The sequence below is a fragment of the Microcaecilia unicolor genome, chromosome 1 (genome assembly GCF_901765095.1).
Source record: "Microcaecilia unicolor chromosome 1, aMicUni1.1, whole genome shotgun sequence".
Taxonomy (NCBI): domain Eukaryota; kingdom Metazoa; phylum Chordata; class Amphibia; order Gymnophiona; family Siphonopidae; genus Microcaecilia; species Microcaecilia unicolor.
The window spans coordinates 71,149,176-71,165,301 of NC_044031.1; the positions used below are offsets into that span (position 1 = coordinate 71,149,176).

Here is a 16,126-nt window from a genome sequence, read left to right on the forward strand (position 1 = left end):
TTATAGAGGTGTTGGTCCCATGTGATTACTTGGTGAATTATGTGGCGAAAGGGAAGATCCCCAAGTGCCCAGAAATGCAGTTAGAGACTAAGAAAATGTGGCAGAAAGATAGAGAAATATTTCGCATCATTTTGGGTGCTACAGGCTTTATCAAAAAGAACTTCAAAGCACATCTGGATAAGTTGCCTATACATATTGCATCTTATGAACTCCAGAAAACAGCTCTCTTTGGCACAATGCAAGTACTACTGTGAGCGTTAGTAATAAAATTTGAGAGACTGAGATTATACTCCACATGACCTGGCTTAGGAGTGAGGTTAATTTCTGTCATCGTATGTGCAAAACTAACCCACTTGGAGAAATTGCCCCTCCAGAGATGGTATGCGCAAAAATAAATGACAGCAGCAGTTCCAGGGAAAGAAGAGTAGACAAGAGTTCATCCAAACAAAATTTTATTGGAAAACAAGACCCGAACTGAACAAGTTTTGGACAAACCATCAGGAGTCACAAAGGTTTCCAAACCAAATCAATGAGGCTTAAAGCAGGTGCTTTGATTCAATTCTTCACTGCAAATGCCAAAAACAGCTGAAGCCAGACTGCAGAGAGGTTGGAAAGAATTCCATGAACCAGGTAGGTCTAATGCAGGCCTACCTTTGGGTAAAAGGGCACTACTGTGGGATGCGCTGTGTCCAATGGTAGTTTGGCCATCAGTGTATGCTACTCCCGCAGTAAATATATATTTTTTATTTTTAGCCACACAATGTGTGTCTGGGGGCAGACAGTAGGCGTGCCTGCGCTAATCGGGTCACGTGGGCACATTACCACACGAAACTAATTAGTGCAGGAGCCCATACCGCCTCCTAAATAGGTGGCGGTAAGGGCTCCCGGTGGTAATGGCCATGCGCTAATGGGGAAATTAGTGTATTGCCATAAAAAAAAAAAATAACACAGCCATTTTTCAGCCATGCTAGAAAGTGGCCGAAACGAACAGCAAACCCATGTGCTAATCGCAGTTCCAACCACTTTCTAGCACAGCTTGGTAAAAGGACCCCTAAGAGATTATAATATATGAATACAAAACATCATCCACATCATATCATGACTAGATATCATAATTAAAAACAAGTATGGTGCTTTTCTGAAATAATAAATATTTTCGTTCTATTCTAATACAGAGAGGAAGTTCCAAAAAGACACACCCATGACTGAAAAAATAGTATTAGCCACTCTAAAGAAACACACATTTTGAAAAGGAGGGCGAAGAATCAAATGATTGCATAAATGGAATGAAAATTGAAGCAGACACACAGAAGATATATTTATCAGTAATTCAGAAGTACAACCATTCAAAATCTGAAAAATACAAACAAGATATTTTTAAAAAATGTGTTCATGCATCAGAAGTCAATGATGTTTAGCTATATAAGAAGATATATTAGTAAACTTCCAAAATTCAAAATCAATCTGAGGTATTCTGTATAAGTTGTAACTTCTTCAAATATTTAGAAAGTAGACTAAGATAAAGAGAATTATAATAATCCAGATGTGGTAGGATTAACATTTGAACCACTATAGTAAATGTATCTTGATCAAAATAAGATCTTAAAAATTGTAATTGTCTCAACCTGAAAAGAGTTTTCCCGCCATAACTGATTAACTTGAGAATAAGTTTTTTTTGTCCAGCCTGTCTCAACCTTAAAAGCGTTTTCCGCAATAACTGATTAACTTGAGAATGATAAGGTTTTTTATCTAGCCTGTCCTCACAATTACAGCAGAAGCAGATGAGTGTGGAACCCATCTCATACGCACAGGCTATGACTTTTGACATATCCGGTAAAATGCTGCACCATCAAAAAGATATAAACAGGATGGAGTCAGTCCAGAAGGCAGCTACTAAAATGGTCAGTGGTCTTTGTCAAAGTATATGGGGACAGACTTAAAGATCTCAATACGTGTACCTTGGAAGAAAGGTGGGAGAGGGGATATATGATAGAGATGTTTAAATACTTCCATGGCATAAATCAGGATTGTCCAACCCTTTTCTATTGAGGGTCACATTTTTTGTAACATAGGAGGGTGAAAACACGCGTGAGTGCGCACACCAAATGCCACGTATTGATCCAGTCATACTTCCCTTCAAATAATTAAAAATTTCTCACACATATTCCCAGCAATAGGAAGCTGCTGTTCCTTATCAAGTTAAAAAAAATAGTGAAACTGCTAACTTTATTAACTTTTTTCTATAAACAAGTAAAAGCACAGTACATATTGTGAACACCTTAACAGTTTACAATTATATCAATCTCCCTTCCACCCTCCCCTGCCAGTCTACTATAATAAAGTAATAGAGGAAGGCATGCCAAACATTAAAAAAAATGTTTCAGGTAATGTCACATGTACTAGATACAATTGAATTTCAACATTTTTCCAGAGAAGTACAACCCACAGCCTGTCAATTGGGGAAGTATTTCAAAGAGAAAATATTCACTGTTAATTCTTACAAAGTCCTATTAGGATGGAATATTTAAAACATCATTCTACTGATGAAGTGGTCCCTGTAGATAGGGTCTGGAAACATTTTCATCATGTTCAATGGCCCATTATAAATAAGCTTATTGCTGGATTTTCAGTGTCTCATTGTTTAACAGATAATTATTTGTCAAGACTTATGAAGCAAGCGCCACCATTTTTTAAAGCTACAGTTATAAATTGGTAAGAACTTCCTTGGAGTGGAGGAGCAGCCTAGTGCAGTGGCCAGAGAACCTGGGTTACTGGGTTTGATTCCCACAGCAACTCCTTGTGACTCTGGGCAATTCACTTAACCCTCCATTGCCCCGCTTTGATTGTAACCCCGCTTTGATTGTAACCAGAGAAAGGCGGTGTATCAAGTCCCATCTCTTGGAAGAGTTCCTGTTTCCATGGGAGAAACAATCCTTACTCCCATAATTAAAAATCAGAAGAAGTCTGTGATAATGGTTTCGAACTACAGGCCGGTAACCTCAATTCCCTTTATTTGTAAGCTTATGGAAGCTTTGTTTGATATTCAATTGGCAGAATATCTGGATAAATTTGATATTTTGAATAAAGCACAGTTCTCCCTGTCTCCCATTTTATTTAATGTTCTGATGATCTCATTTGGTGTTAAGAAAGAATTCACGCAAGGTGGTGTACAGCAAGATTAGTTATTCTACACAAAGAGAACATACCACTAAGAGCAACTGAGGAGATTATTTCCAAAACCTGCTAAGTCCATATTAGTTGCATGTTTCTTTCCTATTTTACAATTCTAGTTCCTTTCTATTATGTTTTTGCCTGTAAACCTCTGTGCCCTGAGTGTCTGTTAACAACGGTATATTAAGTATTGATTAAACAAATAAATAAATAAATTGCAAAGAAGTTGAAGGTGGATCATTCAACAGTCAAGGGAAATCATGAGCTTAACAGCTTCCAATGCAACACAACACAAACTGAACACTCACTCCAACTTAAATTGAGTTTTAATTCTCTTATATAGAGCAAGATAGTAACTCATAGGAGGAGAAATCCTTAGAATACATGTAAGCATAAAATTTAAAAATGCTTACTTAGTTTCACCACAGGTATAAACCTCCCGAGAGTAGTCATTTGTATCAAATAAAACATTTTTTTCACAGCAGTCAACTTCACTTTAATTACTGTGTATTTTGTGCTGTGTTGTACTGTGATACATTTTCCTCCATTCCTCTACAAATTACAGCTTCCAGTGCAAGTATATTCCAGGTAACCTAGGGCTATAGATAAACAAATGCACAATGCAGCCATAAAGACAACAAAAACAGCATCAAGTGTTATCAGATCAAGGCTTCCAGGTACTCCAGCAAAGAAAACCAGTAAAAGAAGATTGTTCAATGCTAGACTGTGTTCATATCAGCCAGCTTGAATATCTCTACCAGAATATTAAAGATCAACTCACTTTCTGTCACAAGTATAAACACTGGACACTTGAGCAATGGGAGCGTATCATGTTTTCAGATGAAAGCACTTTCATTCAGTGCTATAGCTTTTGTAGACATGGGAGACCACCATCAAACCAAAGACACAACTCCAGATATGTTATACCCACAGTGAAGCAAGCACCAAAGGTCGGGGTTTGGGCTACAATCTCAGGAGCTGGTCAAGCAGGGTTAGAGATCATGCCTAAGAATACAGCAATGGAACTGTTTATGTGAATGTGTTGAAACAAACACCCAAATTTCATGCACATTCATCACATTACCCACTTTCAACAGGATGGTGCACCATGCTACAAAACAAAAGCTGTGATGGCATGGCTGGCTCAGGACAGAATATAACTATTGGAACCCTGGCCAAGTAACAGCCCTGGATTTGGTCATCATTGAAAATGTATGGACAGTGATGAAACAGAAGGTGCCTATACACAATCCATTGTCTAAGCACACCTGACACAATGGATCAAAGCTGTATGAACCCAGAAGATAACACCATGATTTTTGTGCACCTTTCTTTGAATACTTCGGGATCGGTGGAAACGTACTCAGCTGGATCAAAGGCTTCCTAACCGCAAGAACATACCAAGTGACCTCAAACTCGAATACATCATCACCATGGAAACCAGAATGTGGAGTACCACAAGGATCACCGCTGTCATCGACCCTTTTCAACTTAATGACACACCTAGCCAAATTGTTATCCAACCAAGGCCTTAATCCTTACATCTACGCAGACGACGTCACGATCTATATCCCCTTCAAACAAGATCTCACAGAAATCACACATGAAATCAAACACAGTCTCCAAATCATGAATTAATAGGCGGATGCATTCCAATTAAAACTCAACGCAGAAAAAACACAATCAGGCTCATTTTCAAAGCACTTAGCCTCCCAAAGTTCCATAGAAACCTATGGAACTTAGCCTCCCAAAGTGCTTTGAAAATATGCCTCAATGTCTCATCCTCTCATCACAATACAACACGTACAAACCCACCACCATAAACACCCCAGAGTACACTCTTCCTGTTTCAGAAACCCTGAAAATTCACAATTGACCGAAATCTCACACTAGAAACACAAGCGAAAAAAACACAACAAAGAAAAGGTTCCACTCAATGTGGAAACTCAAAAGAATAAAACCTTTCTTCCCAAGGAAAGCATTCCGCAGCCTGGTACAATCAATGGTACTAAGCCACTCAGATTACTGCAATGCAATCTATGCCGGATGCAAACAACAAATCATTAAGAAACTCCAAACTGCTCAAAACACAGCAGACAGACTCATTTTTGGAAAAACAAAATACAAAAGTGCCAAACCCCTAAGAGAAAAATTAAACTGTCTCCCACTTAAAGAACGCATTGCGTTCAAAATCTGCACCCTGGTCCACAAAATTATTCACGACGAAGCCCCGATCTACATGACAGACCTCATAGACCTACCAACCAGGAACACAAAAAGATCAGCACAAACATTCCTGAACCTCCACCACCCTAGCTGCAAAGGACTAAAATATAAATCAACATATTCATCCAGCTTCTCATACATAAGCACGCAATTATGGAATGCATTACTAAACACCATAAAAACAATGCACGACCTAATAAACTTCCGAAAATTACTAAAAACCAACCTGTTCAAAAAGGCATACCACAACTGATTCATCCCAAATACCAGACAACGAAACCGATACTAGAAATAGATAAAAATGAACTCTTAATACTTGACTACTTCACCTACTCTGTCTATTACTGAACTTTAACGCATTACCACTTGACTTCATACTCCAGAAAAGAATCTGTAAAACCTGACTGCTTAATTTACTCTGTCATATACGAACTATACTGCAATGCCACTCTGTATTTCTTAATCTGGAAATGGCGATCAACATAATGGTACAATATAAGCCACAATGAAACTGCAAATAGGTGGGAAAATGTGGGCTACAAATGGAACAAATAAATAAACGTATTATACAAATGAAAAAAGTGACAGTTGCAAACATTTGGCCACGAATGGCAATTGAAAGCCTTCAGGGACAGGAAATACCTATTGTGCCTGAATGTAATCTGCTTAAACCCTCCCTTAAATCCAAAACACTCACTCCCAATCCATGCATCAGATAAACCAAGAATCACATATTTGTCAATGTCTTTCCTTAAAGTTTATGCCAACTTCCAGCTACCCTATATTTCTTTGTTGATCCTAGTTTCCTTCCAATTGCTCCCTGGGATAACTAACGCCTGCCAACCTTTCCCTTTCTTCAAAGTTCTCAAATTGCATCCTCTGCCACTGACCGCCCCTTCCCCCTCTTTGTTATGTACACTAAAAATGAGTTGAAGTACTGGGGTTACTCCAGCTCTGGGGCAGACATCATGATTCAAGAAAAACAGCCTCAAAATTGTCTGCTATGGGAGGGGAAAGGTGGAGCACAGCCTGAAGTCTAGTCTTGGAATACCAGCAGCATTGGAGGAGTCTTCCCAAAGGTTAGAATTAGTGTTCCAAAGAAACAGACTACTGAGGGATTCTCTTGCCCCCTCCACTAAACTAAAACTAGGCAGTTCTCACTCAAGTTTCTGCAGTAGCATCATGGGAGAATCAGAACGTAAAAACATAAAGAGAGGCAATTTTAGAGAGGTAGTCAATGTGCGTTAAGGAAATAATGCAAGATTTTTCTCTTTTAATGTGCCTCATCTGCCCGTAACACATTCAAAATACATGCAACACTATCAAAATAATGAGATGTAAAGCATGCAAACACATGCAAAGCAAACAGAATAATACAGGTTGTGTTATCCTCATGAGCTGTAGTATTTGTGGAAAGAAGCAAATTTACATTTACCCCAAGAGTTACTAACTTGCTGAGGTTCCACTGGTTAGTAAATTGTGTGGTAAATATTGCTGTGACAGAAAGCACTCTTAGAAGTAACACAGTAACATAGTAAATGACAGCAGATAAAGACCTGTACGGTCCATCCAGTCTGCCCAACAAGATAAACTCATTTTACAAGGTATGTGATACTTTATATGTATACCCGAGTTTGATTTGTCCTTGCCTTTCTCAGGGCACAGACCGTAGAAGTCTGCCCAGTACTGTTCTTGTACTAAGTTCTGAAGCTAACATTGAAGCCCCTTAATATTTACACTCCAGCCCATCCCCATCTATTCAGTCACGATCAGGGTGTAGACCTTAGAAGTCTGCCCAGCTCCCATTTTGTTTCCAATTACCGGTGTCGCCACCCAAACTCCGCTCAGATTCCACGGAACCATTCCTTCTAAATAAAATTCCTTTGTGTTCATCCCACGCATGTTTGAATTCCATTACTGTTTTCATCTCCACCACCTCCCGCGGGAGGGCATTCCACATATCCACCATCCTCTCCGTGAAAAAATACTTCCTGACATTAGTCCTGAGTTTCCCCCCTTCAACCTCAATTCATGTCCTCTGGTTCTACTGCCTTCCCATCTCCGGAAAAGGTTTGTTTGCGGATTAATACCTTTCAAATATTTGAACGTCTGTATCATATCACCCCTGTTTCTCCTTTCCTCCAAGGTATACATGTTCAGGTTGGCAAGTCTCTCTTCGTATGGTTTGCAACGCAAATCCCATACCATTTTTGTGGCTTTTCTTTGCACCGCTTCCAGTTTTTGTACATCTTTAGCAAGATACGGCCTTCAAAACTGAACACAATACTCCAAGTGGGGCCTCACCAATGACTTGTAGAGGGGCATCAACAACTCCTTTCTTCTGCTGGTTATGCCCCTCTCTACGCAGCCTAGCATCCTTCTGACCACGGCCGTCGCCTTGTCGCATTGTTTCCTCACCTTCAGATCCTCCGACACCAACACCCCAAGGTCTCTCTCCTGAGTCGAGCTTACTAATCTCTCCCCTCCTATCCGGTATCTCTCTTTTGGGTTTCCGCACCCCAAGTGCATCACTCTACACTTCTTGGCATTAAATTTTAACTTAACTAACGCAGTACTGGGGTATCATGCTTTTCTGGTTTCAATGTATATGTTCTAATACTCTATTCAGAAACTGCTGAACTGCCAGACCCTCGACCATTCTTCTAACGTTCGGAGATCCCTTCTCATCGTTTCTACTCCCTCCAGGGTATCCACTCTATTGACTATTTTTGTGTCATCCGCAAAAAGGCACACCTTTCCTTCCAACCCTTCAGCAATATCTCCCACAAATATATTAAACAGAATAGGCCCCAGCACCGACCCCTGAGGAACTCCACTGCTCACCTTCCTTTCCTCCGAGTGGATTCCATTTATCACCACCTTCTGCCATCTGTCGGTCAACCAGTTTCTTATCCAGTTCACCACTTTCAGTCCTAAGTTCAACCCTTTCAGCTTATTCACGAGTCTTCTGTGGGGGACCGTATCAAAGGCTTTGCTGAAGTCCAAGTAGATTACATCTAGCGTATGTCCCTCATCCAGTTCTTTGGTCACCCAGTAGAATAACTGCTTTTACCACATTCTCTGGCAACAAATTCCAGAGTTTAATTACATGTTGGGTGAAGAAATATTTTCTCCAATTTGTTTTAAATTTACTGCTTGTAGTTTCATTGTATGCCCCCTAGTCATAGTATTTTTAGAAACAGTAAACAAATGATTCATGTCTACCCGTTCCCATTCCACTCATTATTTTATAAACCTCTATCATATCTCCCCTCAGCCGTCTCTTCTCTAAGCTGAAGAGCCCTAGCAACTTTAGCCTTTCCTCATAGGGAAGTCATCCCATCCACTTTATCATTTTCATTGCCCTTCTCTGTACCTTTTCTAATCCCACTATATCTTTTTTGAGATGCAGTGACCAGAACTGTATATAGTATTTGAGGTGCGGTTGCACCATAGAGCAATATAAAGGCACTATAATGTCCTCATTTTTGTTTTCCATTCCTTTTCTAATAACATTCTATTTGCTTTCTTAGCCGCCATTGCTGAACACTGAGCAGAAGGTTTCAACATATCATCAATGTTGATGCCTAGATCCCTTTCCTGGTCGGAGAGTCCTAATGTGGAAACTTGCATCATGTAGCTATAGTTCGGGTTCCTCTTTCCCACATGCATCACTTTGCACTTGCTCACATTAAACATCATCTGCCATTTGGAAGCCCAGTCTCCCAGTCTCGTAAGGTCCTCTTATAATTTTTCACAACCCTCTTGTGATTTAACAACTTTGAATAACTTTGTGTGGTCAGCAAATTTAATTACCTAATTACTCCCATCTCTAGATTATTTATAAATATGTTAAAAAGCAGTGGTCCCAGCACAGACCCCTGAGGAACCCCACTATCTACCTTTCTCCATTGAGAATACTGACCATTTAACCCTACTTCCTGTTTTCTAACTCCTATCCCATGACTCTCCAATTTCCTCTGAAGTCTTTCATGAGGTACTTTGTTAAATGTCTTTTGAAAATCAAGATACACTATATGAGCTGGCTCACCTTCATTCACATGTTTGTTCACCCCTTCAAATAAATGTAGTAGACTGCTGAGGCAAGATTTCCCTTCACTAAATCCATGCTGGCTTTGTCTTATTAATCCATGTTTTTGGATTATATATAAATTTGGGGAGACTTTTGGACTGCTTCCAACTATTTTATTAATTGGATTCACACGGGGGGGGGGGGGGGGGGGGGGGGAGTGCTCTCTCAAACTCATTTGAATATCTTCAAGGATTCTTTAAATTGACACTGGTACTACCTTCTTGGTAGGGTCAAGAAATTACAAATGCAATGCTTCTACCAAGTTCATCCTTCTCTTACCTTTTCAAAATTCTGTTTATTGAATCATTATTGCAGCATTACATCTATACAGTAGTGGCTGTACATACCTTTATTTATTTTATTTGTTACTTTTGTAACCCACATTTTCCCACCTTTTTGCAGGCTCAATGTGGCTTACATAGTACCATTAACGGCGTTAACTGAATCCGGTCTGAAACAAATAACAAGGTGTGAACAATACAGGGTGATATTATAATAGAGTGAGGTATATGTAAGGTAGGTACAAATTGGGGGGGGAACTCAACATCTCTTAATTCATTTGTTAAAGATTATAACTTTTTTCCACTTTTCTTTCCTCTGTCTAGACTGACTGATGCTGTAATGCTGTGTGAGAGATACTATGACATCAGTTTCATAATGCTGTTTTATTCTGTTACTGAAATAACCTCTTGTTTGACACTGGGATTTGAGGCATCTTTGTAACCCTGAAGCAACCTGAAGGTAAACAGGGCCACATCGGGTTTTTAATAAATTATTACATCTTTCAAGGGACCCTGTTCATCTGTGGTCTTGGCTTCATCAGCCATTTCCATAACCCACAGAGACTGATTCTGAAAGGACAACCTGATCAAAGCAGTGTTCTAGTGGTGCCAGATGGTTTGCAATTTATAATGATGGACTTAATAGTGCCACAAGGGATATTTAAACTCATTCAAATTTCTCCCAATCTGTACCTTTGATAGAGCCATGTTCAGTATATTTAGACCTTTGCTTCAATAGCTTTGTTCTTCATCTAGGAGTATTCATATCAGCTTAAGAACTGTGACTGGACACATGGTTTCTACAGAAATTATTACAGGCCGTCTTTAGGCTGTTTTTGGAAACAGAGCTAATTTGGGTGTGCTATTTCCAAGGGTATGAAGACATGCTATCAATAATTCTGGGTTTTATTCTTAATTCTTAGAATACTTCGATAATTGTTCATCCACATTGAAAGTGTAGAATATGTTCTGTAGATCAGTGAAACAAAACTTCTACAATAATGTATTTTGTTTTTACTTTAAATACGAAAAACATACAAGAGCCTGAAGAATTTTACAAGGTACTGCATAATTGGGACAGTTTACTTGCTGGCAAACCATAACAAGGATTTTACTTTCTATATTTTCAACATTAAAATTTAAAGCAATATCATCTATGGTTAGATTAAACAAGATTGTTTACCATTCTGTGGCTAAAGGGAGAATCACTAATAAATCAAACTCCTAGTTTTGTGTTACAAAAAAAGTGAACAAAGCAACATCATTTTTTGAGGGGATAGGAGAAGGGCTAGGATAGAATGTTGTGTTTATATTTTAGAAGTCATTTGACAGCACAAAGCAAGACTTATGATTCATACTAAAATCAAACTATGCAATACGAGAATGTCAAAACAAAAAAGTGAAAGGGAGTTGAACATGCATGCACATATATGCTTTCCCAGCAGTAGATGGTTGTTCCTAAGCCATGGTTCATCCATGATTTAGTTTCTTACCAAATGGGGAGGGTGAGCTCTCGGCTTGAAAAGTGCATAAATCAAGACCTACGGGACCCAAACCAGATAAAAAGGATGATTATAACAAGAAGAAAGAAAGAAAGAAAGAAAAGATAGCTCCATGCTGAAAATGATATGTCTACTGATCAACAAAATCAGATATCAGTGGAAATTTATGAAAATTTTCAACTTAAAACAGTAAAACAGAGTGCAGTCTTTTTACGGGGAAACCCCGAAGTACTATATGATGCTAGAATGTGGCACAGAAAAATTTAAATTTTATAAAAAAGGTCATCATCAAAAGCTTCATCTGTGCCGAGTATTGCATATATTTGATTTTCAAAAAGCATATATGATTTTGGGTACAGTACAATATAAACAATTACTGAAAAGTTCTTCAAATTTGACAAGTTTAATATCATTTTGAACCAACTGAAATCTTAAGGGCCATAATATGGGCTTCTTTTACAAAGTGGTGCCCTGAATGCAAAGAAGCCCATGGGCTTCTTTCCATTTAGTACATGCTAATCAGTAGCACCACCTTATGGAGCCTTATATTTGTTAAAACAATGATTTTATTGATCACCGAATAAGCAACATGCTAGGCAACAGAAATTAAGATTTATTGCTATTGAGCCTACATAAAGCAAATTGCTCAATACAAAAAAATATATATATTGAGCTGTTCATAGAAGCAAGTGATAAAATTCCACTGCAACTAAGACACATGCAACAAAATCAAATAACTTTACTTATAAAGCAGAACCATACCGCACATTGACCTTGTGGTTATAATGTTTGACGTTTTTATAATAATAAAACTTCTCAGTGGCTAAAACACATACCTGAATGGTTTCCAGACTTTACAAGATCATCAGAAAATATTCCCAGGATATCATCCTCTGAAAGGTCTGCTAATGATTCCTGAGCACCACCTAAAAATAAAACATATTTTTTAAAGTGTTCATCAGGAACTTCCATCTGATACATACTAAGGGGTGTGGAAGTCATCTGAGGCAGGGCCGTGCTGATGCAGTAAGCGAGGTAAGCGCCGCAGGGGGGCGCCGTCCGTCCGTCTGCTCACTTGCAAAATCTTTCACCTGAACTTGTGATTCTCTTATTTCCGCTGCCCTCCCCTTTTCATGCAAAGGAGCAGTATTAATTGAGGCAGGCACGCTCTTCAAGTTACATGAGAATACAACCAGATTGCTATTTATGCTTCAGTTTGGGGCTAGCTCCACAGTCAGGGTGAGTTTCAGAGCTTGAAACAGCATTCAAATTAAAGAGAACCTGAAATTTTAAAAGTGCTAAAAATAAGTTTTAAAAGTATTTGCCTTAAATCTAATTGCAGAATTCAGGTGCTGGGAGTCTGTACTTGGTTGTCATATGCTCAGATTTGTTTAAATCATATGTTTTTCACTAAACATTCCCATGAGTGTCTGTATGTTAATCTGCATTCAAATAGAGCTCTCTGATTGGATGATCAGCTTCTGTTAAGAAATCTGCCCGGGAAGTGAACAGAGTGAGAGCTGTCCTTTGCCAAGAGAGACATCCAGCTGTGACTTCCTGTGTTTGTTGACTGAAGTTATAAAAGAGTGCCTGATTGTGGTAAATGAGAAAATATAAGTGAAAAGAGATTGGTGGTGATTGAAGTTTCTCTAGTGAGAAAAGGATCTGAATATTTCAGGATTACTTGAAGTTTATGAAGAATAGAAAAGGGTGAATTTCAGTTTAAGAGTGTTTAAATCCTATAAGCTATATAAAGGCTAGGTAGATTTAAGTGACTGTAAGCAAGGAAACCTTAATATTTGATCTGAAATAAATATTTGATCTGAGATAGTTGATCAGAGATAAATGTTTGATCTGAATTATAACCTTTGGTGCAAAGGAGATTAGAATGCAATAGAGTATTTCTTTCTGTTTACCAGTACAGTCAAATAATTCCATTCCACTTAAATAATTTTTTGTTATATATATGAGGGAGTAGTATCTGGATTTATTGTAAATCAAATTGATTCCATTCACAGGAATTCATATTCACCTTCATGCATTCATCCGATATTATCTTTTAAGGATGAAGTTTTATTTTATGTTCACTCTGTCTCTTGTGAGCTGAGCACAGTTAGTTTCCTCGGCTGGCACGACTACATATTAGAGGTATTTTGATACTGTGTGAAGTTTTACCACAGACGGGTGACATATATAAAACATTCTCCTTGGATAGGATGTGATATGTGAAAATACATTTTGCTTTAATGAAATTGCTAAACTTTAGAGTCAGAGACTTATCAATGAGGGATACATACAGTGCTATTTTTTCCTGAGGTCCGGCTTACTTGCCTGCTCCCTTCTGTTCCTGCTCTGCTGGTCGAGGGGGGGGGGGCGCCAACCGATAGTCTGCAGGGGGGCACCAGAGACCCTAGGCACGTCCCTGATCTGAGGTGCTACAGAAAGCCTTTAGTGCCCACCTCCCCACTTAAAAATATTTCAAAAAGGTAGTTCAACTCTTCTAAGCTACGCTTTTCAAAAAATTATATCCTGCTTATGTGATTGAAAACATGGGGCTGACATGTTTTAACACTGGAAATCTATTTGCTAAACAAGCCTGATAAAACACTCACAAGGTTACAGGAAGGTGATCAGAAGCATGGTGTACTTGTAGCAGATCCTATTAAAAAGCTACCTCCCCATCTCCCCCACAACACACTTTTCAGGTGCTACGCTTGCTCCACAGAAAACTTATAAATTATATTATATAATTTAAACTAAAGATTTAAAAGCTCATTTGCTATCATTTAATTGAAATTAATACATTGCTGAAATGGAGTGCAAAGTAGCAATTCTCAATATTACAAAATTTTAGTTAAGTATTTTTTTGTTTAGCATTATTCTTGTTAATAATTTAAACCATGTATACAACTAAACAAATTTAATATAGTTTCTACATAGATGGTTAACTGTTTGAAATATACTTCATAACTTACACCAAATATATGCAGAATCATGTAAAACAAATCTTGAGGTGGCCAAGGTAGAATTTTTAATAGGTAAGCACAGGGGCATACTGACAGTGGACAGGGCCCCCGGGCAGTAAAGGTCATTGTGTGGGGGCCCTAGCTACTGCTTGCCGCCTCCCTCCTGCACCATCACCGCCACTCTCCCTGGTTTTATCTTCAAGGGGCCTGGTGTTCTAGTGGTTTCTTTGGGGGCAGGAAAGAATCCCCACTCTTTCCTGCCCCACTATCGCTACTGTGCCCGTGTTTTTCACAAAGGCTGCTGAGACTTACCACGGTAGTCTTGTAGGTCACAGCAGTCTTGTGAGACATCTGCAAGAAGTCTTGCCAGCCATTTTTACAACACGGTGGCACTGGCACTGCAATGCAGAGTAGCAGACAGGAAAAAATGGGATTCTTTCCTGCCCTTCAAGGTAAGTCTGGGGAGGGCTGCAATGTGCTGTGGTGGTGGCGGTTGCCTGAATGGTCAGTCCACCCCTGGGTAAGCAGGATCAGAGCTGAGCCTTTGATTTGTCTCTGAGAGCTATGCACAAAATGAACCAAGTATCATACACATAAAGAGGGTAACCATAATCAAAATTAAAATAAGCTTCAAAGTGCCATATTTGTTTTTCAATTAATGATTCCCGGTGCAGCAATGCAGACAAAGCCAATTCATTTTGAATTGGCTTTGTCGGCATTGCCATGCAGGAATTGCTAGCATATTTTGGTGAGAGAGGCCCTAAATCTTTGGTGTGTTGGGTTTTTTTTAACAACTCATTAGGATTAACACATACAACAATGAAATGGCTAGGTAAGATTTCATAATAAAAACCATTTTCAATTAACTGGAACAAAGTGTGACAAGCAAGCCATAAATCCCTGGCAGTTATATTTATTAATCTCTACAAATTATATATAAACATCACAGTTGGAAGTCAGTGTGTCAGTGAATTGGCTCAGATGTCTAGCTAACTTCCTGAAGCAAGGATGTGTCAAGACAATGGTTAAACGATGGCCATCATCAGAGCAAGATCTGAGTAACACAAATTAAGTCTCATCATTTATTTAGTAAAATGCATATAATTTTTGAAGATAAATGCGGCACAAGAAAGTAAAAAGTGACAAAAGATATAGAGGAAGCTTTTTTCTGCCAATGATTGAAAGTATAGAAATTGGGTGACTGCCTGACAAGCTCTATGAGGCTTTTCCCTTCCTGAATGGCTTAGTATGATCCATTTCTCTGATATTTCGTAATATTTCTCCTCACTATAAATGACATGTGCGCTGAGATGGGGCCAGTTGACTCTTTTCCTTACCTTCCCCCCTCCTGTCATCTCCCATAGCCTGTTTTCTTCTGTATTTCTCACTAAAACGTATTTCCTTATTTTTTTCTCTATAAACTCCCCACTGTCCCCTCCTCTCATGTTCTATCGCATCATAACCTATCTTCCTTTTGAAATACTCTCTCCAACACTTCTTTCCCTCCACCACTGTTATGATCTGAGTTGTGAGCTCTTGTGCCACAGTCAGAGAACTGACTGCAGCAGAAGGAGCACCAGGTGGAACAACACTGGCAAGCGGAGCTTCCTTCCAGAAACAAGGAAATGATTCGACAGGAACAGGAATATTATAGCAAATGTAAGGCAGCACCACCGGCGCAGAGGTACCTCCGGAGCCGAAGCAAATAGGGTGGCTAAAGGGAAGACACCCTCCAACATAGACAGAGCCCTGGGGACCCACTCACATAGAAGCAATGAAGCATAACAGGAATCTACTCAGACAATAACTAGAAAGTATCTCAGGAACCTGTTCATACAGTAGCAAGAAAGCTTCACTGGAACCCAATCACACAATAGTGGGATAGCA

The 16,126-nt window shown here is 39.0% G+C and overlaps 1 protein-coding gene across 4 annotated transcripts in view; it reads right to left on the reverse strand.

Moving 5' to 3' along the window:
• The window catches only part of KMT2C (lysine methyltransferase 2C), a 917,733-nt gene that overhangs the window by 298,671 nt on the left and 602,936 nt on the right, over positions 1-16,126 (reverse strand). For 3 of the 4 annotated variants that reach the window (XM_030198371.1, XM_030198346.1, XM_030198355.1), the window contains 2 exons: positions 12,110-12,199; positions 11,265-11,312 (listed from right to left, as the gene is read on the reverse strand). In XM_030198371.1, the coding sequence (XP_030054231.1) occupies positions 11,265-11,312; positions 12,110-12,199 (138 nt within the window). The remainder of the gene's footprint in view (positions 1-11,264; positions 11,313-12,109; positions 12,200-16,126) is intronic. The other variant, XM_030198363.1, reaches the window with a different exon arrangement.